A 25,860-nucleotide genomic window follows, 5' to 3' on the forward strand; every position below is an offset into this window, starting at 1 on the left:
GAGTTTTAGAGGTACTGAAGCTCATGATTCAGTTTTACTGTGAATCTGTAAAATGTCATTTTTTTTCTTGAGGTTTCTGTATTAAAGTACTTTAACAATCAAATTTCTCTCTCATTAAAGGCTTATCTTTTCTTTAGCGCCGTCATATTCTTATAACAGATTAGATGAAGAAACAGGGATTATTATTATGGGTCAGTTTGAAATCTACTTTATAATGTCATCTAGTTCCTGCATTTAAAACTCCATGTGAACTGTGTTTTTAGGGCACACTGAGCTCTCACCGTTTGCCATCATTGGGGATTGGAGCATCTGCCGGGGCCCTGGCTGGCTGTTGGGCCTCATAGGCGCACCGTTCGGCCCCATCCTGCCCTGCATGGGACCTTGCTGCCCGGGGCCGGACGCTCCCAGAGGAGGTGCAGAGGCTGAACCCACCCAACCCTCCTGCTGCTGCATGCCTGGCCTCGGACCACCTGGAGCCATCAATCCTGGAGGAGCAAACACACAAATGGAGACATGAGAAATGCCTCAGGATGGACCTCAATGAATGTCCTCTGTCCCTGTGATGTAGCGGTCTAATATGCCAAAAAGCCATCTACAGGGGGATGTTTGAGGAGCGCTGATATGTAGGAGTGACAGTGAGAGAAACTTTATGCCAGTGCGGGTGACTGAATATTTCCTGTCACAGGAAGTGAGTCACCTTGCCATGACATGGTATGTAACAGGCTGAAAGCAACATAGAGGGGAAAAAGGTCTTTCTGCAGTAATCTGAAAAAAAAAGCAGTGTTGACAAAATCATTCATTGTGATGTAACTGTGATAAATACATGTGATTTTGCCATTGGAAGATTGCCAAGTGGGTATCACGCATCAGAAAATGAATTTCTTAAATGAATTTTAGTATTTTATACCAAGTTCTTCATCAGTTTAGTGTTTGTTTTCTAAATTTGGTGTTTACACATTCTTCTGTATGTTTTAAGTCCATTAATCTTATACAAGTGTGACTATAAGGAAGCCCGTCGCTCTGTGGGTACCAGAGGCACCAGTTCAGTGTTTCATTTTGTTAACAAGGCGCATCACTGTGACCACAAAAGCACGAATGTCACACCCACCTGTGTTGACCAAACCGGCCTGATTAGCCATCATGCCGTGACTTCCCACCATGCCTTGCTGCTGTTGCTGCTGCATAATCGTGTATGGGCTAGTGGCCCTTATGGGGTACTGTAAAGAGGGCTGCTGGGGGGACACATTCATGTCCAGAGACACGCTCCTCACAGGTAGACCCCGGCCGGGCTGACTCGGTCGGACACCTGTAAAGTCTAAAGGTAGAAAAAAATGGTTTTAGCAACCCATGAAACACTGGAAAATTTAATAAAAAAACCCATTAGTTCTTTCTCATTTGCATTACTGTCTAGTAGAGTGGTCGAGTGCATCAAATAAAGACTTAGCAAAACTACAGTAAGTCCAAAACATTGCAAGGCAATTCAGAGGACTTACATTTGGAGCAACTGAGCAACTGACATTTAACAAGTACATTGGTTTTTAAAAAGAGGTTGAAGAAATACCTGATGGTACAGAACACCAGCTCCTCTCAAACAGGACATGTTTTGTTAAATAATGCCTGACTATATCATCATTAATAAGGAACTCTGCTTTTTATTTTCTCAGTCACTGTATGTGCGGTTTTTAGTAGTGCTGCAATTACTGTAGAGCTTTATCAAATGAATTTTTAGACAGTGAGGATATTTGATGTCATTGTTGGAACTAGCTCATTTTTTTCACTGTTATTCTTTTTTTTCTTTCGTTTTCCTGTTTTCTTGTTATTTGTTCCTTTTTGCTTTGGGTAATGCTAATGGGGGATCAAATAAATAAAATAAATAAATAAAAATAGTCCAAATGATTTCAAGTCTACATATTTACAACGTTATGACCTCATTATGGCAGTATTTTCTGCAAAGATTTAATATCATGTGGACTTCTAAGTAAGTGTGGACTCACTCGCTGGGCTCATACCAGTCCCGATGCCCCTGTGTTGCTGCTGTGCGGCCATGGCAGGATTGGTCTCGGACATCTGCAGAATGTCATTGATGATGTTCTGTTTGTCCATGGGACTGGGCAACGAAACGGGCCGTGGCTCACAGAAAAGCTGCGGCTGAGCATTCTGCAGGTCGTTCAGGATGTCATCCAGTTCCGACGACTGGCGAGAACAAAACACACACACACACACACACACACACACACAGAGAAAGAGAGAAGAAGGAAGTGTGAAAACAAGGAACAGATGAACCACTTAGGCCTCCATTTAGAAACCAATTGCTGCTTTACCTGCAGACAAACAAACACAAATATATGTGTGATAAAGGCCATACGCATATACCGAGAGCACACCCAGTCTGTAAACACTACTACACTTGGCATGAGGAGTCTTTATCTGCGAGATGGGAACAGCAGGATTGGCCTTGTTTATAATACAGCACTAACCCCGGGATAAAATGGACCACTTTCCATCAAATCTAGGCCACACTTCACTTTGACTTAGCTTATCAGACACATACTACTCCTCGCACACCGGCTGGTGTCCTCGAAATGTACAACTGCTGCTCTTTTTCTACAGTCTTTAAACACATATTTAAGAATGACGTATTTATAAGAACACTATTTTTGTCTCCACTGTGAAAAAACACAGCAAAGATGAAAAGATGTGCCTCCTGGAGCTGATTTCTATTGAGTAAAGTGAGATTTATAACTCTGTGTTGAACAGATGCCGTAGTTATGGTGACATGCACCTCCGCAGAAACGGTGATGCAGACCTTCGTTTATTTTTGTAAGCTGGGAATCATTTCCCTCAGTGGAAAAAAAGCTTTTATTAACTTTTATTTCACAAAGAAACCATACATTGCGAAGACAATAAAGCTGCCACAAATGGCATTTTATGTCTTGTCTGTGATTTATCCTGGGTTTGTATGTGCAGAAGAAAGACCTCTAGCCACTAGGCTAATTTATGCAATGTAAAATGTCATAGGCTAATGCTAATAATGTTAGCATGTTGTATTTGTGCATGGTGACTAATATAATGTTGAAAACAGCTAAAGTTATGTATAACTCAATATGGTCAGCCTCCTTATCAATCATGTCCTAAACATATGTACTAGCTACAGTAAGACAGCAAGTTTACGACCTATGTGACTAACCATCCTATTTATTTATGTATTTTCTTTCTTAATTAAACACCCATTTATCTATTTGTTTGCCTTCTTCTTTGTAGGTGCTGTTGTTGCTATTTTTGCTTTAGTTGCTTTTGTTTGGCTGTTGTTTTTTGTTTCTTGCTAGTTTGTCTACTGGCTTTTTGAAATTGCTTGATGGGTTGCATAAGTTGCAGGCTATTGTTGTACTGATTTTCATTTTACTTGTAAATAAAAATAAAAAGAGCATGTTGTATTTGTGGGGAAAATGTGAGCAAAAAGCAATTGTTTTGTCTGTGAATCTTGAGTTATAATAAAGCTGATTTGTGTACTTGTGTAAATGTTTAATGTGTGTTACGAATCAATCAAACTTTACAGTACTTCATAAAAACCCCACCGCTGACGGGTGTTTTGGTGGTGTAACAGCAGAGTGACACAGACACACCACCACACAAGTATAAACGCTCACAACACCATAGGCCACTTGTGTAGAGCCGATGCGCAGCTATGAATCCGCCTTAACATGTGAGAGCAGCATGAGGCGACAGATTGGTTGGTGCTACGGTCTGAACTGCTCTCTGCCCCCCTACTGTAAACAGCTGGACTGAGCCTGCCCAAAACAGCCCAAGGCTGCATTCATACACAGCTGGGCTTTGGACTATCTGGCTCATTTTTGTTTAGTTTTTCACACAACTATCTTAAACAAAGACAAAGCCATACTGGGATCTGCTTTCACTTGCTGAACTAAAGATCTGCTGCAACTATGACTAAAGATCCAAAGTCTTGAACATTTTTTTTTTGTTTTAGGACAATACCACAGTGTCCTCTCTCAAAATAACAGAAACACCTGAATAATGCAGTCTGATAAAACATGTCAACACTCAAAAAAAAAAAAAGAAAAAAGGCTGCAGTCAAACTGGAACAGAAACATCAACATTTCTGATCATATTGCTTCTTAGAGAGATCTGAGGGACTTTAAGTAAATAAGCTGCACTGGCTGTAACTATCCAGGAGAGTGCAGCACACTTGGAACCACTGACAGCTCCTGATCGTGACATACTGTACAGCAGGAAAACGGCACACCAGCCACTGTTTCAACCCTGTACTTCAATGTTCTAAACAATTGCACGTATCTGTAAGGCATTTAAATGCTACTACAGATTACATGGCTGCCAAAAATGCCTGACAGAGTGGTTATCTTAGGTGGCCAAGGACTAATGGACTGCATATTGTAAGATGTGGGAGAGCTAGAGAGAGTAGCAGAGTAGTGAGGGGTGGAGGGGGGGGGTTTGGCGGTGGTGGGAGAGAGAAAAGCCCTAATGAGGTCAGGAATGATGTAATGCTCCTGTACGCTCTCGGTTTGCTCTTTTCCTCCTCCTCTTCGATTCTCTCTCCTCCCACTTTCTATTCTCTCGTCTTCTCTAGTTGCTTTTACCCTTAATGGGTCCCATTTCTATCAATCCCTGTTACTCTCTTCTTTGAATGCATGTTAGCGCATGCATGGCAGTCCTGTCTCTGCTGCATCTCTACTGTCTTTGGTTAAAACTGCGGGGACTGGTAAAACCAAACCACCATTATTAAATATTTTGTAAAATCTGCAGATAATTAGTTAGATTATTGACATTAGAACATTACTCACGCTGAAAGAGTAGCTAAGGACACAAACTGTACATTACGTTTTTGCTTCAGGCATTAACTCTTTATTTATCCCCACGCCCAACACAAAATTAAGCATCGTTAATTGGGAAAAAAATAAGTGATAAGTTTTTTTGGTCCTCTTTAATTGGGGTTGCTTACTATACTTACAGAATAAAGATGCAATTATCAGCAACACTTTCACGTAAAGGGAACATTTTATGGTGCTTTGACAATGCCTTATACATTTCAAGCATGTGCGATACAAAGGGGGACTCACTGTGCACAGAGTTGCGTGCTTAGGAACAGCAGAGGCTGACTGTCTCACAGCAGGGTGGCGATGAGGCTCTGCCAAATGTGTACTCTTTTTTTTTTTTTAAACTTGAATCTAGGGCTCAACTTAAAGCGATCACGTCTGTAAATGAGCAAGTTCTATTCATTACAACTTCCTGATCCCAGTATGTACCCTAATGCCAATGTGGACTTAAGGGCAGAGCCTCTCTGACCTAGCCCATGCCATTTCATAGGAAAAGGAACTGAGAATGAGGGTAAGTAAAGCAGAACTGCCTCTGTCAAGTAAGGCAAAAGCAAAAGTCATTTCACTCCAGAATCATGCTGGCCTTTTGTCAACAGAAACTCGGCAAAAATCCATTTGCCGTCTGAAAGAGCTGAAATGGCAATTTTTAGGATGACTGCAACATTACCTGCAATCCTTACATACTGCAATATCTGAAGGTTGTAACTGGATAGTACTTCTTGTTTCTTCTTTGCTGCTGGTATTTATTATGAGATGAATATCATTACATAATTTGCATTAACTGATTTGTGCTGATATCTAGGGGTTTTAAAAAAGGGAAAGTTACACCGCTAAGGGAAGTTAAAGAGCAAATCAACTTATGTTGCAACACACTGTTTGATTATGTGTTTTGCAAGACTTGTAATAATAGTTCTAATAAATCTAATTTTTTAATGGTCACATATTCCCTGATATATCCAGTGTAACATGCTTTCATTGTGTTCTGATTGGCAGCGCCTACTCCCTAAGTAATGATAGGGGGGCATTTATTTTAATAGACCAGTTTTTAAATAGACTCTTGACATATACTGTACATGTAAGGACCTGCGTGATGTCTGATACAGTAGGTGTACAGTAGGTGTGCCTACTACTAGCCTTTGAGTGAATGGAAATGACATTTCGGCATGCAGCTTGAAATTACAGGGCTTAACAGTAAGGATTGGCAAATTGTCCAGGGCAGGTAAAATGCTATTTCAGGCTAGTAAATCTAACAATGGAAGGAACAATGGATGTACTAAATGGATGTATTAAATTAGAAGACCTGACTGTATTGGAAAAGATATATATATATATATATACCAACTTACTCCTATTGAGGATCACTGAGGAGCTGTAGCTTTTGTGATCTACATCTGGAAAATGTTTTTTTAATAAAAGAAATACTCAATATTGAAGTAAGCTGCAGTGATTTCACATGTTAAAGTAATGAACAAGTCATGCTACTCTGATGATTGATGATAATTTCACAGATGTTACTGATGTGATAATGAAGAAAATAAGTTTCCTGTTGAGTCATGATACATTGTAGATTAACGTGAAAATGAAACATGAACTCAACCATTAACATTCATTAAAATAAGGATAATACTGTTGTGGAACTAGGTTTAGTTTTAGTAGGCAGTATGTCTACAAGACTCTACTGTCTGCAGGAACCACAGGAGCAACACAAGTAAATCACACAGATGATCCTGCCTGCCATAGGGCCTTGATCAGACTAGATGAGCATACCTATAGTTCCTTCAGCCATCAGCTGAGCCACTACTACGGAGATCTGCTCTGATTTCTCATTTAGCTCTGCTCCAGCCATCAATTATTCAGCCCTCAAACAATCATGAGGAGGAGGAGGGAGGGAGAGGCAGCGAGAAAACAGTGGGTGAGGTTAGTAGAGAGAAGGATGAGTGGACTTTTTAACTAGTACAGTCAGCTTTCGCACATGGCCGAGCAGCAATTCACCAGTAAGAAAGAGAAACCCACTTGCACACATGTAACGGCTCTAATGAAGTCTTAGTTCACATCCAACAAATGCTCTTGTTCTGGATTGAAAACCACATTTAAACTTGAATAAGCCATCACTGTTTGAAACCCCAAGTGCTTTAATCACTGTCTAACTGTGCAACCCAGATTTCACCAATTTCATTTGTACTGTCAACAAAAGGCAGGAATTAACCCATTTACTATGCAATTTAATTTTGTTGTACAATAGCTATTTCTGGAGAAAAAATAAAGCCTTCAGGATCATGGCATACATATTAAATCTCTAAATTTCTTTTTCCCTCTATTGTTTCTGGTACGTTGCTTGTTCTACAAACACACCACTCCCTCTCCCCTCTATCTCCATGGTAGCAGAGAGGACATGCAGGAGCATATGGCTCATCATTTTCACTCTGCCTGCCGAGGCTGGGCTCTCCTGGGGGTATCTACACCTCTCTCATCTCTCCTTCTTTGTTCAGTTCAACAGCAGCTCTTATTATCCATCCAATCACCTTTTTCTCTTCTCCATGTGTACCCAAGTGGCAGAGCACATACTGTACATACACAACTAGCATGCATAGCTGGCTGACACCGCTGTCCCTCTGTCTGCATGAGAAAAAAACGGAAAAAAAACCCCAACACACTGTTTCTATAGAAATGTGCCACAAAGAAAATGCGAGACACATTGATTTTTGCATGCTTCTCAAGCATGATTTCTACAAAAAAATCTGACTTTTGTTAACATTACTGATGCACAAATGGTATGAATGTCAGTTTAAGAAGAGGGAGGTTATGAGAGAAACACAGACAGCAAAGCATGCAAGAGCATTTATGTACTTTTGTGCAATTCTATGTAATTCTGTGGTTACACAGCGATGTGTGTGACAGAACTACATATGTGTCTTGAACCTGTGTTTAGCAGAGCGCATCATAAGCAGGTTTCTTGTATGAAAGGTTATGAGTCTCATCAAACACTGGCTTTCTTTCCTGCATTAGAGAACCAGCAGGCGGAAACCTCTGCTACGCAGAACTTTTTACCAGCAACACTCTCCCTGCTCACTCCCCTTTTAATCTTTCCTCCTCTTCTCTCTTTCAGTGCCAGGCCTGACCTGAGCTCATTGCCAAACCTGAGGATTCTGGCCAAACGCAACCAGGATCAAATGGCTGGAGAACCACAGGGGTTCCTTCCAAATGTCACAGTTGTTTGAAGCTGGCGGATAGCCTCCCTCAGCTTGTACTGCCAACACATAGGCAGTGAAAAGACCAGATGTGTTTATATCCGTGAATAAAAAACATGCGTGGTGTCTTTAAGTGTATATGACAAGACTGTAAATCTTAATTGGACTATATATAAGCCACGAACGGTCTGTCTGACCTCTACACTGCCAGACCGTTGTGTGTGTTTAGCTGTAGCATCCTGTGTGGACATGGGACTTGGAGGAGCCAACATCTGCTACCTAACCCAGATTAACGCTCAGACAGAGAGGGGAGGCAAGTGGAGCAGTGCAGGGCGAAAAACTTTTCGCAATGGGCTAAAGAGAAGGAGGTTACAAAATCAGTTTTAGGGCAGATCTGTTTTTTTCATCATTTCAAAGCTGCAATGAAGCATTCAGTAAGCTATTTTTTAGTGAGACAGTGAGAGAACTTTTTGTAAAGACTAACCTGTTCAGCCCTGTCGTATCCTGTGTCTTGTTTCTCCGTCTTGACAAGAGGGTGTTTGCCCCCTTCCACCTTCACCTCCCCAGGCTCCAGTTTAGGGACCTTGTCCTTCATTACAGTGTCATCCTTATCCAGTAGGTAGCGTAGCAGGGCATTGTCCTTCTTTTTGGGGCTCAAGGGCTCCTGCTTTGTAGCAATTTCTCCTCCAGAAGCTGTACTTCCCGTGCCCTGGGCTTGATCTTGGCCCAGCTCTTTGCCTGTTGCCTCTGCAGTGAGTTTGGCCAGGTCTACTGGAGACGTACTGTTCTGAAGCAGTTGGTGGAGGATCTTGTGTTTTTCCTTGAGGGATGTAGCATGAGTGTTACCCCCAGTGTGCCCACCTCGGACCCCAGTCCCAGCCTGGTCCTTGCCCTCACCTCCTGCGCCAGGTGACAGGGGCGTCTCCAGAGGCTCTGGCTTGGTGGTGAGCAGTTGCAGTAGCTTGGTGTGGCCCTTGTTGTCATACAGACGATTGTGAGCGTCATGGCCCTCTGTGGGCCCTTCCCTCTCCTCCTTGGGCTCAGCTAAGTTGCTCTCTGCCTGGCCCTGGGTGTGCCCCTGACCCACCTCGGTGTGAGGTCCAAATGAGTCCCCTGCACCACTGGCAGTACCACTGCCTCCGAGTTTTGACATCAGATGAGTGTTCACCCCTGACCCTGGTGTCACACCAGCTGGGGAGCCTATCTTTCGATCAGGAGACCCCAGTGTGTGTGCATGAGGGGGCCCATGCCCGTGTCCGACACCGTGGCACTCACTAAGGGCCTGTAGAGCTGACAGAGAACTGCTAGTGTAGCTGTTAGCATGGGTGCTAGTTGTGCTGCTACTACCTGCACCTCCAGGCCCTGCACTACACATCCCTACTGGGGAGGGTGAGTGCAAGCCTCCAGCTACACGAGGGCTGCCTGCCCCCCCAGGACTACCGCGGTGCCTGGGCGACAGCATAGAGTTCTGTTGAGGTGGATGGGGCCCACCAGCTGGGCTGGGGCTAGCGCGAGAGGGGCTGTTCATCCTCCAGTTGGGGCCCTGCTGTGGCGGCTGCATGCCCCCAGTATGGTTGTGTGGTGGGGGACAGCCAAAACGGTAGCCCTGCATATGACCCCCCATGGCTGCTGGTTCTCTGGGGCCAGCCGGGCCTGGAGAGGAAAAAGGCGTGCTGTTGCTGCTGATGGTAGTGTCTTGGCCCTGAGGCCCTGAGCCTGGCAAACTGCCTGGGGTAGGAGGAGTCATGGAGGGAGTGGAGGAGTTCATTGGTTTGGGAGCCATCCCTGTGGCCTGACTGCCAGGACCCATGTCCTGGCCCATTCCACATACTGTCTGCTCCCTAGAGGTTAAAAACAGACACACAAACAATACAGCTGATTAGTTCAACAGTTTTCATTACCAGAAATTTTCTGTAGAAGATAACAAATACAAAAAATTGGCCGCTGCGAGCAAGGTTCCCACAAGCTTAAGGCAAATTAGATTTAATACTTAAGAATTAATTTTTTTTTTAAATGCCACCCAGGATGTAATTTAGGACAAATTTTACAAAAACCAAAAATGAAGAAGAAAAAAAAAGAACACATATTTTTTACTTAAGGGTTAAGGTAATTTTTGTCCAAGTGTTTGGTACAAATACCATTCCAGTCAAGTGAAAAAGTTATATCGGTCAGAACTGGGAAATACCATTTGTTGTCAAGTTTTGCAGACAATTTTGGTCTGTTCTCACTCTGCATGTTGGATTCCAATGACTTAATTCCCGTCATGACGAGTTCAAAAAGAGGATTTGGTCAATAATTATTTTTTCTTAAAATAGATGTTACCATTTATTTTGACATTTTACAATTCAAAAGACAAAAGACAGGGCTATTCCTGCTGTTTTTTTTATTTTAAATATTATCCTTTTTTTTTTGGAAACTAATTAACTATCTGTACATACCACAGGGGGGAGGCGTGACAATTTGTTTAATTTGTCTTTTTTTTATTAAGTAACCTTTATGTATGATTTTACCGTGACCCTATTCCCTGAGACCCAGACCAGTATCAGGCATGAATTGACATTATATCACATCCACACGGAGAACATGAAGCCATCAGGTTGTGCTGCAGGGCATTAACAGGCTAAAACATGTAACCAAGTACATGCCGCAGATCTGTCTCTCTCTTCCTGACACAGGTGTAGGTAAGCAGACATACCTCTGAAGAATGTGCAGGGACATGTAGAGCTGGGGTTCATTGGTGGCTGGTGAGCGCACCAGTTTGCTCTTGGTGTGCGCTGACACGATGGTGCCGTCAGAGAGGGAGAAACGGTAGATGGGGCTGAATGCCTGGCCATGGCGCAGCACTAAGGACACATATGCACTTATAAGAGTAGATGGACAAACAAACCATTTCTTAACAAAATTATTAGATGTTGGTGATTCATGTGCATACAATAATAAACAACTTTCTCTGCAGGGTCCATACAGACAGGGCCAAGTGAAATTCAAGGACTTTCAAGAACATTTTCACTGCCAAATTACAATACAAAACTGGCGCTAACAGCTGACCCTTCTCCGGTGTTAGTGTTCTGCAGGCAGCAAAACATCCTGTTGTCCAATATTTACTGGAGTTTACAGCCCTGTTGGCACTCATATCACTGAAACAGCGTTACAAAATAATTGCAAGCACAGCTGTTCTTGCCTCCGTAGTTTGAAACATTTATCTGTTTGTTTTCCTCTCAGTTACACTCAAGTACTTTTTAAAGGACCAAATGAAAAAAAAAGTCAATGTATTCCAGGACTTACATTTCTGAGTGCCAAATTGAAGCACCTCAAGCGCCTTGTATTAACCCTGTCTCTGCCTATTAAGTTTTGCTCAGGTTCTGTTGTCCGTTTGTTATTGTAACTGGAGTGAAGGTCTCAAAGCAGAGGCCTGCATTTTACCATTAGCTTTGGTTAGAAGGGACCCATGTTTTGACCTATAATCAAATCTCCATTTGCGGTCGCCTGACAACCGCATCATGAGATGAAAAGAATTAACTATCAGGAGCCAATCATTAAACACGATATTTTTTGCAGTAAGTGGCAGATTACCTTCCTGCTGATGTCTCTTTGCAAAAGACATCTCTCCGTCATTCTGCAGGTGGAACCTCTGGATGCAGCGCCTCACCAGATCCTCCCAGCCCGGCTTCATGGACGCCCGCAGCAGACTTGTATCCAGGGATGTTATCTTACCTAAACACAGAGGACCGGATTAGCGAGGCCTTACACAGAGATGTAAGTAATGACTTCTATACACATATACAAACCCACACCAGATGGTCTGTTGGAGATTCAATGCCTCTCTCAAACATAAACAAGTGAAGCAGCTTGTTGATCAGAATATGCTCCTTGCTTGGCCACTCTGCTGCACAACAGCTCTGTGGTTTGATATTGATTGAAGAAATACTGAGGATTTACTCTATTTACAGTTTCATTACAACTTGGCAAAAGCCTCAGCTTTCTTCTGTGCCAGTAAGGCACTGAAATCAACTGTGGAGAAATTCCTGGCTACAAAAGATTAGATAGGCAAACACAAGTACAAATACTGTCAGTTCAAATTGTAAGATTGCCATTTAGGCATGACAGGTAGAGGGATATATTTTATAAGTCAGCAGGGGAAGTTAGACTCAACCATCCTTGGAGCTCAACAAATACATTCATGCTATGTGTGTAAACACGCACGCATACTCACTGGTATCAGTGTAACAGTTGTCCCTCACCATGTTGCAATTTAAATGGAGGCAGTGATGCATTTAAAAGGGCTGACAAGCAGACTGCAGCTTGAATGACAGCCACACGAACTGACTAAAGACTTGTCACACAAACAGTCATGACGGTAGCACAACACAATATCCAGCAAGGTCTTATTTTCCCAAAAAAAGAAAAACATCCTTCTCTGAATCTTGAATAGAAAATCAGGATGCGTATTTTATCCAGAATGTGCAGCCTCGACAAACAGGCAAACAAATGTAGGCATGCAAACATGCACGCCTACAGAAGTCTGGGTGGGGAGCTACTGTAAATTACTATATGTCACCAAGTAACTATGAGCGTGGGTTTGTGTATGTGTCTGTGTGTGTATGCCACACAAATGGTTCAAGCACATCAAAGACTAGGTCAAAACACAGACAGTCGTCTGCATCTACACACCGGTGATCAGACCAGTGCTACTACACCTCCCAGTGTGCAGACAGAGGTGCGAAGTGTCAGCTAATGTATTTGATCTTAAGGGCCTTTTCCAAGGATATAATAATCTTTAAATACCTTAACTGTCGTGTGAGGAGATTTATGGGCTGGTGACATCATGGGATAAGGTGGGGCTGAAGATGTGCCTCCATAAAAGCACTATATCATTTTTTGAAACGCAGGTCAAAAATGTTTTAGGGGACTCAGGGATTTAAAATTGTCACTATGATTGGTATGACCTATTAGCATTTACTGGACAGTGTCTTTCAGTGGGCTGAGATTTTTTTTTTTTTGTCAGTGGGAAAAGAAATCAAGTTTGCTCCACAATGACAAAACTGTAGTACAGAATTTAAATAAATTTGTATTTAGAATATTAAAAAATAACCTAATAACCTGCGCCCAGATGATTTATAAGCCTCAAACTCCTACACTGAATACATGGAAAGTTCAAATGATGGAAACTATTGCATGCGAAAAGATGTTGGGAAGACTGAACTGGAAAAATGAAGGAGCAGTTAAGGAGCAGTGGGACAGATTCAGTGGATTCATGTCTGAAAGGGAACAATCTGACACTGATGACGGGGTATAGCACACTTGTGATTGATGCGTTGCAGTAATACCTGGCACATTACTGTGGTATTAATGTGTGTCAATACCTGTTAGTTTACCTGCCTGTTTGTTTGATTTTTTAGATGTTGTTGCCTCAATCTGTTTCTGGTTTTCTTAATAAAAAGTCAATAAAAATGTTGATTGTTAAACTTGCTGTGAATGTTTTTCGCTATATCAGTTTGTAGTTCTCGGCTGTGAGAGTGGTTCATGTACCTTGCAGGTCCTGGCGCGTGGTGAAGCTCTCATGCGTGGGAAGCATGGGTCTTTCCTTCATGGGCACCCTGCGAGCCACACAGATCAGGCACGACTGAAAGTCTAGAGAGAACAGAGGGAACATATCGGGGAGAGAAAAGATGAGGTAGAGGATGTAACAAAGAGGACAGGGCAGAGACAGAAAGGATGAAGGGGGATGGGAAAGGGGAGGAGAGGGGAGGATGGGGGCGTAAGTGATAGAAACAGAGACAGGGAAAGAAAATGAAATGCATGTTATTCCCAGGCAGCATAATTAATACAGTTATTAATGAGCGTGGGGATCAGGGCTCCGCTCCTTTCATGAGGAGGAGCAGCTATCGCTGGCAAGGGAAATGATGAAGTGTGACCTTTTGAAGGTGTGTGTGTATGTGTGTGGGTGCATGCATGCGTACGTGCGCTGGAGTGCGTGTGCGTCTCCGGCTGGTCTCACCTACAGTGCCATCTCACACTGATGACACCTCCCCTGGCCCGACATTAAAGATTGCCATCGCTCAATCATGACAGTTGCCTCTAACACACACACCGATGACACCGCCAAGTCCAGGACTGGGGTGACCCCAAAAAGTCTGCCATCCAACTTTCCTGAGCCAGTAATACCCACAATCCCACACATGTTTCTGGCAAAGAAATGCATGCCAAGGCTGACACACACAAACACACACACACACACACACACACACACACACACACACACACACACACACACACACACACACACACATTCCTCATTTTGACTTGTAAACAGAGCCTCTTGGGTGGTCTGGCCCTTAGATCTGTGAATCTCTCTCAATTCTTTTGCTTTCCCTCTCCGTCCTTCCTTCCTCCCTTACTTCCTCTGTCTGTCTATGGCTGGACAAATTCCTGCAACTGTAACCACTGATCCTGCCACTCACATACGCATATGCACACATACACACACAAGCACAACTCTGGCCACGGTCCTAGTCACTCTATTTGCCAAAGTATGGCTGGCAAGCAGCTGGTGCACAAAGGAAGCCAGAGAAGGGAAAGACAGGTTGAGAGTTGGAGTGAAACATTAGCATTTTCACTTATTGTCTAAATTAACCACTGAGTTACAGTTTGGCAGTGGGAAGTTATGATTAGTCATCAAAACCACTGAGCAAAAATGATTTAGGTGGTTAAAGTGTAGAATAATGCAATTGTTTTCAGTGCATTACGTATCAGTGCTTAACGTTTTTGGATAAAGGACAGTCACTTGTGATGGACATTTCCTCAAACTACAGCATCTCAAGTTCCAGACTAAAGCCAGGAAAACTGCTGAAAAAGCTCAGTGAACTCTCAGTGACTGAACACTGTAAGGACAGCAGAGCCAACATACAATTTAAAACATTTCCCAGGAAAGGCGAGCAGATGTTTATACTAGTGGCTACCCCAAACGCAGCTCACATATGCTCCAAAAACATGTTCGGAGCGTTGATATGTTGAGAATTATTTGAAGGCAATCAAAAGACCCCTTTACTGATGTAAACAGCTACACCCTTTCCTCGGAGTCATAAGCCCAGGTTTGTGAGGGATGTACATGAATTATAGATAAGCTTTAATGACAGCTGCCCAGCCTCTCGTCTCCCTCGTGTCACTTAACTTTTCATGGATGTAAGCTGAGTGGCACCAGAGCTGCTCCTCCTCAGCTGCGTATATGGCTTTTCACATACAAAGCAAAGACAAAACTTAGCAAATTCTCAATCATCTTTTCTCAAAAAAATCGAAAAGATAAATGGCTACAACTTGAAATCATATCTAAAACCAGTTTCCACTCTGCAGCAGTCACATTCTGAGGTTTCTTACACCCAAAAAAGCAGCTTAATGTTATACTTTGGGATACTTTGGATCTTTTGAAGTGGGTTTGTATGAAGTACTTATCCACAGGCAGTGTGTCACATAAAGTAGATGGCAGGAAGGAGTAATGTACTGCTGTTGAGGGGTCAGCAACAAAACTCAACATCAGTATCAGTTTAAATGTATGCTAAACTTTTGAGTTTTTTCACCGCTTCATCTTGCCATGACACAGCATTTTTTAAAGGGGAATTAAAGCCGTTATCCTCCTCCTACAAGCCTAAATGCAACCTGTGATCCTACAGTGTGTCATTGCTGGAAATTCTCATGTAAAAACTAAAACTTAAGGTGGTCATGCCTTCTCTGTGCAGGCCCTTCAGTGGTAAAGAACATTGCTTAGCTTCTGTTGTGGTACTCCAGCCTGCTTCTCTAAAAACTGTAGGTAATAAAATAACAAAAGATAAGTACCTCATACAACCCCACTTTAAAAGATCCTTTTAACTCTTGTCTTTATCAAGGTTTCATGACAACATAAGCAACTAGATTTCTTATTCTGTCAACTTTTATTCTGCTATCCATTGAAAACCGCAGCAATCAATCTGATGTTAGAGCTACTTATGATTTTGTTGTAGATCTTGCTCTGCAAGACTACTTTGAATTTTATCTTTTTCCCATCTAGACACCTTTTTTATTGTATACTCTGGTGTTCAAAGATAATTTTAGGCTGATTTTAGCAATCTTCCACTCCTCAGTCGTAATAGTTTGTCTCTTGTCTGTACTAACGTGAATGTGAATTTGCAAGGTCTAACAACTTCGGAACATTTCTCACAATTCAGTCTTCTATTCTTAAATTCTCTAATCCCAAAAGGGTCGACAATTGCTCTAGATTTAATCATAAACATAAAAATATGAGATGGCCAAAACTGTGTCTGGTGCTGTACATATAACAGAAAAGGGGGCACTTCAGAGAGTCTCAACAGATCCCAGAACTAATCTTGTCCAAGGTTGATTTGTAGCATCAAACTTTAGTTTTAAATGAACCTAAGACTCTCTATCCACTCTCTTTTCCCACAACATCGTCCCTTCATCTTTCATACCGTCTCCTTCCTCCTTGATGGATTTCGGCTCTGAAACGGCGAAACACTGCATGGTCTCGTATTTCTGCTGCTGAGGCTCATGCTCGTGCGGCTCGTCCTGGTTGTCGCTGTGGGGATTGACCAGCATTCGACAGTTGAACGTGTGACTGTTCCTCCTCGGACCGTCACTGGACCATGGGACCCCATTCACTGTAAAGCGGCAAGAAGGGGACAGGGGAGATTTACAGTGTGGCCTCCTGGGGATTTTATTTGATGAATTTTTTACTGCAGCCAAAAGTGAACAACAAAACAGGGAGCGGCGATGAGCGAGCCAAGAGAGGCTACAACACTGCAAGTGAAAGACATAATGAGAGCAAGAAAGAGAGAATGAAGGCAGAAAAAGTGTAAAAAAGGAGAGAGCAGTTGCTGGGTAGAGATCAGTCATAATGAGCAGTTGGAACCCTGAGCCCTGTGCCATCTATCCACAGCCATGCATCACAGCCAGGCCTCCATATGCATGTCCTCTAAAACATCATTGCCAATCTTTCTTCTTCTCTCCAACACTTACACAGGCGCGAGCAAGCACGCATGTACATACGTGTACGAGCAGACGTGCACGCACACACACACACAAAATAAAAGAAAAAGAAGAAGAGACATGTACAGTCACGCACACAACTCATTTAACTCTAGCAAACTCCCATCACACTCCATCTGGTTTGTGATCTCATTCAGTGCATTGATAATCTCCCAGTATCTGGGACACAGCCCGCTGATCGTTTCCAGGGTACTCCGCTCTGTGCTGCTCTCCCACCCAGATGGCTGGGCACTCAGACCTCAATCCGAAGCACCAGGAGACAAGAGGAGAGGAAGGGGAGAGGGGACTTAGAAAGAGCTCCTGGTGGGGTGCACTGACATACATTAAAATCACCTCTTAGGAGACGTAGAGGTAGGAATTGGAGGAGGTAGGAATGAAAGAGGAGAGAGGAGACTAAGAGGGCAAAACCGGAGGAGAAAAAGAAAAAGGCAAATGTCTGTCTTTCGAAAATATATGGCCTGTTTTCATTAGATGAGCAGTGCTAGCGTAAAGACAATGCTTTTCAGAAAGGATAGGAAATAGGAAAGCGAGAACATGAAAATGGGAACTTGGTGAGGGTGAGAATAACACACAAAGCGCAGAGAAGGGGAAGGAAGGGCATGAGATGAGAATATATGAAGGGAGGGATGCTGCTGACAGGGGAGAGAAGCCGAAAAAGGAAGTTAATTAGCTGAGAAGGGAGGGAGGAGGAAGAGAAGAGCGAGAGCAAATGTCTGGGCTGAGCATCAGCAAAAGAGAAAATGAAGAACCTATAGGTTATATGTACCGTGCCAACCTTGTATATAAAGCTTACATAACACTTTGTATTAGCCAGCTTTCACACACCCTCTCCATAGCAGTTTAAATGTAAACATTTAAGCATTTTAATTAAACTGACAACACAATCAGACAGCCACCTACAACTGTATACAGGGAGAAGAAGAGAGGTGAGGGTGTTAAGAGACAGAAGATGCATGCTATGTAAAAAACAAGAGATAGAGCCGGGGTGTGAACAAGCGCCTGCTGAGGTATGAGTGATGCAACATAGAGGACATACACGCGGAGTCGGGAAGAGCGAGAGAAAGATGTGGAACACAAGTGACACAGCGAGACACAAACTGACAGGTGGAAAAAAGCAAATGCTGGCAGGGAAAAGAAGCTCGAGGCTAACCGAGGGATTTGGGCAGCAGGTTCTTGATGAACTCAGCGTGATCCCCGACGTGAAGCACGCTGTAGACACTGGTGTTCATCAGCTCCTCCTGGTTGTAGCGCAAGTACTGGGTCACATTTTCAGACACGAACACGATGTTACCCTCCATGTTCACCACAAAGAAGAAGCCATCCAGGGCCTGCGGGGGTGAAAGAGAGAAAAGTCAGAGAAGAAATTAAATTAAGAAAAGGGAAGTCTCATTTCATTTTTCACACTGACACAAATCTCTGACAGTGAAATGGAAGCAAAGGAGGAGAGTGAAAATATGTTTGACCACCTGTATTTCCCACTAATACTGACTGATAACAAGCCGCTACAACACTGCAGCTGAGCAGGTCAATAAAAGCCTAATCCAACCATGATATGCTTTTCTCCGCTCATAGATTATTGGGATAATTTCACTGTTTCAGCCTCTCACATCCAACACTATGAGCTAAATTTAGTACACAGCTTTGTAAATTGCTAAAACTCCAATTATAAATGCAGAGGAAGGTGTTTTGCAATCTTTTACTTTATGTGTATCTTTGGTTGCGGTTAAAAGAAACTCATTTTAAAAATGTTAAAAAAAAAAATATTCAAGGAACTGGTTTGTAAATAGCTGGTTTCCTTATTGTTAGCTTATTTTCTTTAGTGTGTGCCACTTGTGCCTCTCGTGATTGAGCTGAGGTTACTGTGCATCACCTGGCATGCACATTCACTACTGAAATTTTCCTATTAAATTGTGTAGATGTGCAGCAACTCTGCATTGTGTCTAATAAGAGGCAATTAGTTCAGTGTGTGCTGGGCAGATCAATCACTCCTGCAGATGCTCAACATCAGTGTTGCCGATAGAAAGCAAGATAAAAGCATGTGCCAGCAGCGATTGGAGGATGTGAAGGAGGAGGAGCACTTAATTGAAAGAATACAGCCCCAGGTCAGCCATTACACACAAGCTGGTGTCAATTAGGCCATCAAATCACCCAGAGCCCTTAAAAGGGAATTCTGGTAGTTGTAAAGCTGTAAAATCTGGTGTCAAGATAAGAGACGAGGGACTCCTGCCAAGGTGTTTGCTCCACACCTCTGCTTCGATTGTCATTACCAACATACCGCACATACAGTTTACAGTACATGGCTCTATATTGATTTAACATAATGCTTATTGGGAATAGCATATTTAGTTGTCTCACCCTCCTGCTGATACAGAACACTGTGTACACCTATAATCATCTGCCTGTCTCTGTAACTACGCCGCCTAACATACCTACACTCAACCAGCAGGCGCAACGTCACACATCCCAGGTTACACATGATCACACTGGAACATAAGTTTTCCCTTGCCTGCATTAACACAGCACAAGCTGAAAATAGACTTAAGGGGATCTCATCTATCACTGCGTGAAGCGGCGTGTTCCAAAACGCAACATGGCTATGCGAGTCCACCCTGTGTGAAGAAAGGCCATGTACTGGACAAGTAGGGCAAACAGAAACAGAGCAAACACTCTTTAGTGCCAACTCCTGCCTCCTTCCAGACACTGTTGAATAATGCTGTTGGTCAATACCTTCATTTATAATGCCCTGATTAAATACACACTGTAGAGGGGACCAAAGCCGATACAAATGAATACACTCTAAATAAATACACTCTGAGGCACCATACTCCCCATGTTCCATTTTACACCTAACCTATTGTCTTGATATATAACCCTATATTGCTTAAACTCCCATAGCAATGTACAGTAGGTAGTAAATTGTTATAGCAGAGGAAATAGGGTCTGGTCAACTCCCATCTCCCCTCTGGGTATTACTGTTATTTATGATATGATAGTGGTGCTTTGAAAACAGGGTCTGTCTTCACATAAATCCTTGCTAAACACGCTGTATTTTCAGCATGACAAAGCATGACTATTTTGCTAACAACAATTCAAACAGGCCTCTTGTAGGGCTGAATATAAAATTTAGATATTTTTTGGTACAGATAGAAACGTGACCACACTGCAGTGTTTCCCACAAAATTACTGTTTTGTTCTTTGTGTCTGTGTGTTTTTTGTACCGTTCTGTGTCCCCTCTCTAAATCTCAGTGTTTTTGTGGGATGTGAACTCACGCAGGAAGAACTCGTCATGAGGTCTTTTTTCCTCAGCTGCAGTTTGTGGAGTTTGAGTCACGGGATGGATAATTGATCAGTCGATCTGATCACAGCTGGTCAGATTAGATCAATGGATGAGAGGACAGGTATTACAGAAGGGAGTAAATCCAAACTTTTAGACCCAGCACAATGAATGTTCAAGTTTCACTTTCACTGCATCTGGTGCTCTGCGGCTCCCTTTGTGCCCAGAGTGCGCTATGTGCTCCAAGAGTGTAATGGTGGTCCAGCTCCAAAAATTGAAAATCTGTTTGTGGGAGCAGATGTTTTAATGAATGAATGAGTGGAGAGCACTGCACTGAGTCTTGAAAACTGTCAAATACGTAAATCTGGCAACAAATATCTGACTAGATTTGTACTTGTTCTTATGAGTACTAATTTAAATGACAATTTTGCCAATTTCAGGCTGTATTACAGCTACTTGTGACTGGACAATGCTTAACTTTTGCTTCTTTGGTTAACTGATCAGGGTTTTGTAAATATACTATTATATTTTTCAAATAAGGATATCAAAATAAGCATTGTTTTTGTATTGTAATTAAACTCTGGCATCATATTGGCACTAGTATTGGAAAAAATTCAACATACTCTGCTCTGGTCTCTTCTGTTCTCTGATAATGTCGTCACACCACACAACAGCAACCATACAGAGCAATCTACCAGGAATGCAAACTACATGCCACAGCAGTCATGTGACAGAACAAGACTTGCCCCCAGAGGGTTAAAACAACTGTGCATTAATGTTTTTTCACGGCCCTCTCCGTCTTCCTACGCTTGCATGAGAGTAGGCAGCAGAGAGCCTTGGAGGAGGGTCACGGGGCGCGTGGGTGCATTTCCTGCCGACAGCCATTCTCCTCAGAGCATCCTGTAATGAGCCAGGGCTGGGGGACGGGCAGAGACGTGGCTAGAGCGAGAGGGTGTGAATGGCCGATTGCTGTGTTTTGGGGCTGCTGACAGATGGGAAAGCATGCAGGCTGCACCGGTCTATATTTAGCCGCGAGTTAGTATGTCGATTCAGTGACGCTGGACCAGGAGAGCTATAAATATTCCATGACAGGACAGATCTAGAGGCAAATGAAGAGAAGATGGGGAGGGAGAGAGAAAAGAGGACTGAACAAGTAAGAGAGAGAAAGGGAGGGAGGAAGTGAGTGAGAGGAGAGGCTCAATGGACTGATTCATTCGCCAGGCTGTTGCTTTCTTTCCCATTATACGTAAGCACTTCAGTGGCCCTCCACAGGACAACGAGGCCATTGCTCCGCTCGGTGATTTACAGCCAATCGGGGGCAGATACAAGATGCTGGCAGCTTTTGCACCACACAGCTACACTAACACACAACCACTACTAACCCATTTGGGATTGTTTTCTGTGGATAGCACTCTTCATTTTTTACCAATCATGATTTAAAGAGAAAAGTAGATCTAACGCACACCGAAGGCGTTTTTTTCCCTTTGCGATTAATTTGCATGTAAATACATTTTTTTGAAATGTTGTTTTTGTCATTAGTACTTTCACACGGCAGGGTTTCCCACACATTCATTTTTTTGTGGCGGCCGGCCACAATATCAGCATTCACAGTCGCAGTTTGATTTTCTAGTTTTGGAGCTGAACTGCTCATTCGGAGAGCTGTTGGAAAATACATACATAAACACACACACACAATAAACTGTAAGGATATATATATGTCTATATTTATATTTATACACACTTCAATTCAATACACACATGGATTCTAATTCTGTGGGAAACGTTGCAAAAAATGTAAATATTATGCATTTAAAAAGCAATATTTAGTCTGAATTTCTCTGAACTTTTGCAACCAATCCAGCTCCACTCCTTGCTTTCTTTCCTTTCACAATAAAGCCCTAGACATATAAACTTCCTAACTGTTTATCAGAGTAAACTCAAATTCACTTACAGCATTTTGCTAAAAGGAAACTAAAATAAATAGCTTTCAGTAGCTTCGGCTATACAACTTACCTCAGACAGATTACCAGATGCTGCTTTGGATGTGAATTCGCATCACTGCATTAAATGTTTTATTAAAAGACTGAGGCAAATGTTGCAAATTTGCATCCCTACGGATATGAGTAGCTCTGAAGGAAAATATTCCCAGGCAAGTTCTTTTGCACTTTTGTGTCATTTAAACGTTACGCCCCCAGTGTGTAAAGTATGAGTGTTCAGTGTGTGGTAGTTTGATATGACACTATGAATAAGCATGAGAACGCCCTCTACCCACCTCCAGCATCATTGGTCCCAAGGCATCTTTGTCAATCACACTTTGGCCTGTTGATGAGACATCAGCCTTCTGTACCTCCTCCTCATTTGCTGCTGCAGCTTTTTCTGTTGACAGGAAAGTCAGTGACAAAAGTTTAGAGGCAAAAACAAAACTCTGATCAAGAGAATAATAGTTTTAATTTTATGAATTTAATGTCAACATCCCTTATAGTTACAATAACTAAGGTGTTGTTATGGGGAACAAAACTGCATCACAAAACATAACCCCAAAACATGCAGGTCAGAGAAACAATTTTCGCTTTTGCCCTAAAATTGGTCCATATACTTTAAAGAGGTCACTTGTTAACAAGACTTTGAACAAGTATCTTTCTACAAAGCAAACACATTTTGTTCCTTTGTCAAAACAAGTTGCCATGGCTCAAACCCAGGCACTGAGCAGCGAGTGAGAGTGAAAGGTTGCTGTAAATGACTGTGTTGGAGCATGCGGTGACCACACTGGTGGCAGCTGCTGGATGGCTGCATGTGCAAAAAAAGAAGAAAAAAAAAAGAAAAAGGCTATTATGAAAACACTGATACTGTGTAAACAACTCATGCTCCAAATAGAGCTGTAAGTTGTTACTAAGCGGTAAAGCAGAAAAGGCAGACCTTAGAAATATTAAGCTTTTTCGATTTGAGGTAAATAAACACAACTCACAGTCATAAATGAAGAGACAGGGTAGCACAAAATTGTCACTATTACTTCAACAACACAGTTCTCAACAAAACATGGGTTAAATATTTAAGCCAGTCTGATATTTGTCAAAGCAGTTTGATCAGAGGTATATGACCATGATTTCAGAGGGACATAAACTATGAATAGTCATTTGAGAGCCTTCATTTTGAAGCGTTTCTATAGAACCACCAGGAGAGAGACTGCCTTTCTCAGATAACTTAGCTGGAAGTGTCCTCCTGTGACTGCATACTCCTACTGGATTTCCAAGAATGGATATAGAGAGTACGACTTGTTGCTCATACAGGTACTTGTAATCTGCAACCAAAACTGGACCTTCGTAAAATACATTTGCAGTGATTTTACGAGCTTTGCAAAAATGTTCCAACATGACGAGCACCTTTGAATCCACTGCACAATAACCATTAAATTGTAGTGATTATTTGGTTTATTTGGGAGTGAAAATCAAAATATCCTGTGTGCTCGTGTACCTGCACTATGGTGTTGCGCATTTGTCCATGTGAGTGATTGGGTTAATAACCATGCAGAGAAGCCTTATGTTCAGCGCGTAGGCTGCCCTACTTTTGGAGATGATGATGAGAGGCGGAATATGAGTGGGCTGTTGGGGGGGACACATTTAACTGTCGCACCATGCCAAGAAGAGGGCTGACCATATGGTGAGAGAATGTTGTGGTGAAAAGCAAACAAAATCATGTCCTTCCTCTCTTTTTTTGGGTGTAGATGTGTGAACGCTGACACAAATGCAGGTTTCCCCCCCTGCTCCGTGGGCTCGTGAAACACCACACAGGCCCACATTCATCTCTTTCAGCATTAATGATGTGTGCATCAGCAGGACCTCTCCAGGCCCAGCGGGGCCCAGTATACCAGCACAGCTGCCCTGGGTACAGACCCATCACTCAATGTCAGTGCAGCCCTCACTGGCTCTCTGTCCGTCTGCACAACTGTGCCACAGATAGAGGGAGGGCCTGTTTATTTATAAGGGTTATGTCTGGTAATTAGGGCTGCAACTAACAATTATTTTCATTATCGTTTAATCTACCCATTATTCTATGGATTGAAGGTCCAGTGTGTACAATTAAGGGGATATATTGGCAGGAATTAAATATAATAAGCATGTTTTCTTTAGAGAAAAATCACCTGAAAATAATAATCGTTACCTTAGAATTAGCCATTAAAATCTCGACAGGGAGCGGGGTCCTTGTCTACAGAGATCCCTATGTTGCACGAACATGTTACTACAGTGGCCCAGAATGAAGAAACCAAACACTAGCTCTTGAGGGGGCCGTTTCTGTTTTTGTGTCTGCTATAGTAGTTACAACCCCCTCCGCGATGAGAACATCAGACAATCATTGATTTTTTTTTTTAATTTGAAACTGGTTTATTCAATGTTTTTACCGGTTTAAATTACCAGGTCTGTTTGTTTTGGAGAGGAAGAGACGTCTGCTGATAATTTGGCTCCTGCTAATAACCTCCTGAGCGTCTGGATCTCTAGTTATGAGTAAAAAAGGTGAGCACACATTAGCAGGTGCTGAGCTAAAGGCTCGTCTCTGACGTGCCAAACAGCTTCGGAGAAAATCTGATTTGTAACGTCAAACTACTTTATTCAGTGTTTTTACACGTTTTAATCACCTAGTCCGTTTGTTTTGGAGAGGAGGAGACCTCTGTGGATAAATTGGCTCACGGTTAAAACGTCCTTAAGAAAGAACATTGAAGGAAATCTAAATGTTAAATTTTTGCAATCTACAATCCTCAATTCAAGATGTCACTAAATCTCACACACTGTTCCTTAATAGTGAAATTCACTGTGTCATTTCCCACAGCCCAAGATGATGCCTTCAAATAGCATGTTTTATCTTACCAACAGTTCAAAAACTACAAAACCTTTTTGATCATCGTGTGAGAAAGAAAAGCATCAAATTCTCACAGAGGCATGAAACCAGCTTAAATTACTAAAACAATTCTCTTAAGACTTAGATAGTTGCCAATTACCTCTGTCAATTGAAATGTTGCAGCTTCATTGGTAATAACTGCTACATAATCTTAAACATCTGCCATATAGTTCCTCCATTTTGTCTCGCTCTTATTTTACATGTAGGTATGTAGCGAAATTCTTCACAAATGTATGATGAATAAAAATAATGTACTAAACTATCTCCTGGCTGCAGCTCAGCAGCTTCTGTATATGTATTGCTGTGTTGGCACGAGCGAGCAGTTAAGAGTGTAAAGGAAGCTGTTAAACTCTCGGCTATGCCCTTATTTTACAAGTGCTATAAAGATATCATAACTCAACATATTGTCTATTAAGATGCAACAAGCTGGAAACTGAAATCAAGCCAAGCCTGTGATAGTGAGCACACAACTCCACCCTGATTTCAATTAGAGAAAATGTATGCAGACAGCATGAGGAACAAACAGGGATGAATTAACAGCTGTCGGTAGGAGGCCGCTTTTTTCAAAGGCCATCATCGCTGCGTTGCACTTCTCTGCAGGGCTGTGACACCCATCAGTCAG

At 42.4% G+C, this 25,860-nt stretch overlaps 1 protein-coding gene across 3 annotated transcripts in view; it reads right to left on the reverse strand.

Annotated features, from left to right (window-relative positions):
* ncoa2 (nuclear receptor coactivator 2) overlaps window positions 1–25,860 on the reverse strand; it is a 69,256-nt gene that overhangs the window by 10,538 nt on the left and 32,858 nt on the right. For all 3 annotated transcript variants that reach the window (XM_042510085.1, XM_042510086.1, XM_042510084.1), the window contains 10 exons: window positions 22,621–22,724; window positions 18,225–18,402; window positions 16,498–16,686; window positions 13,568–13,669; window positions 11,612–11,752; window positions 10,734–10,881; window positions 8,523–9,879; window positions 1,995–2,193; window positions 1,109–1,315; window positions 282–485 (listed from right to left, as the gene is read on the reverse strand). In XM_042510085.1, the coding sequence (XP_042366019.1) occupies window positions 282–485; window positions 1,109–1,315; window positions 1,995–2,193; window positions 8,523–9,879; window positions 10,734–10,881; window positions 11,612–11,752; window positions 13,568–13,669; window positions 16,498–16,686; window positions 18,225–18,402; window positions 22,621–22,724 (2,829 nt within the window). The remainder of the gene's footprint in view (window positions 1–281; window positions 486–1,108; window positions 1,316–1,994; window positions 2,194–8,522; window positions 9,880–10,733; window positions 10,882–11,611; window positions 11,753–13,567; window positions 13,670–16,497; window positions 16,687–18,224; window positions 18,403–22,620; window positions 22,725–25,860) is intronic.

This window comes from Plectropomus leopardus, chromosome 21 (assembly GCF_008729295.1).
Source record: "Plectropomus leopardus isolate mb chromosome 21, YSFRI_Pleo_2.0, whole genome shotgun sequence".
In the NCBI taxonomy this organism is placed as follows: domain Eukaryota; kingdom Metazoa; phylum Chordata; class Actinopteri; order Perciformes; family Serranidae; genus Plectropomus; species Plectropomus leopardus.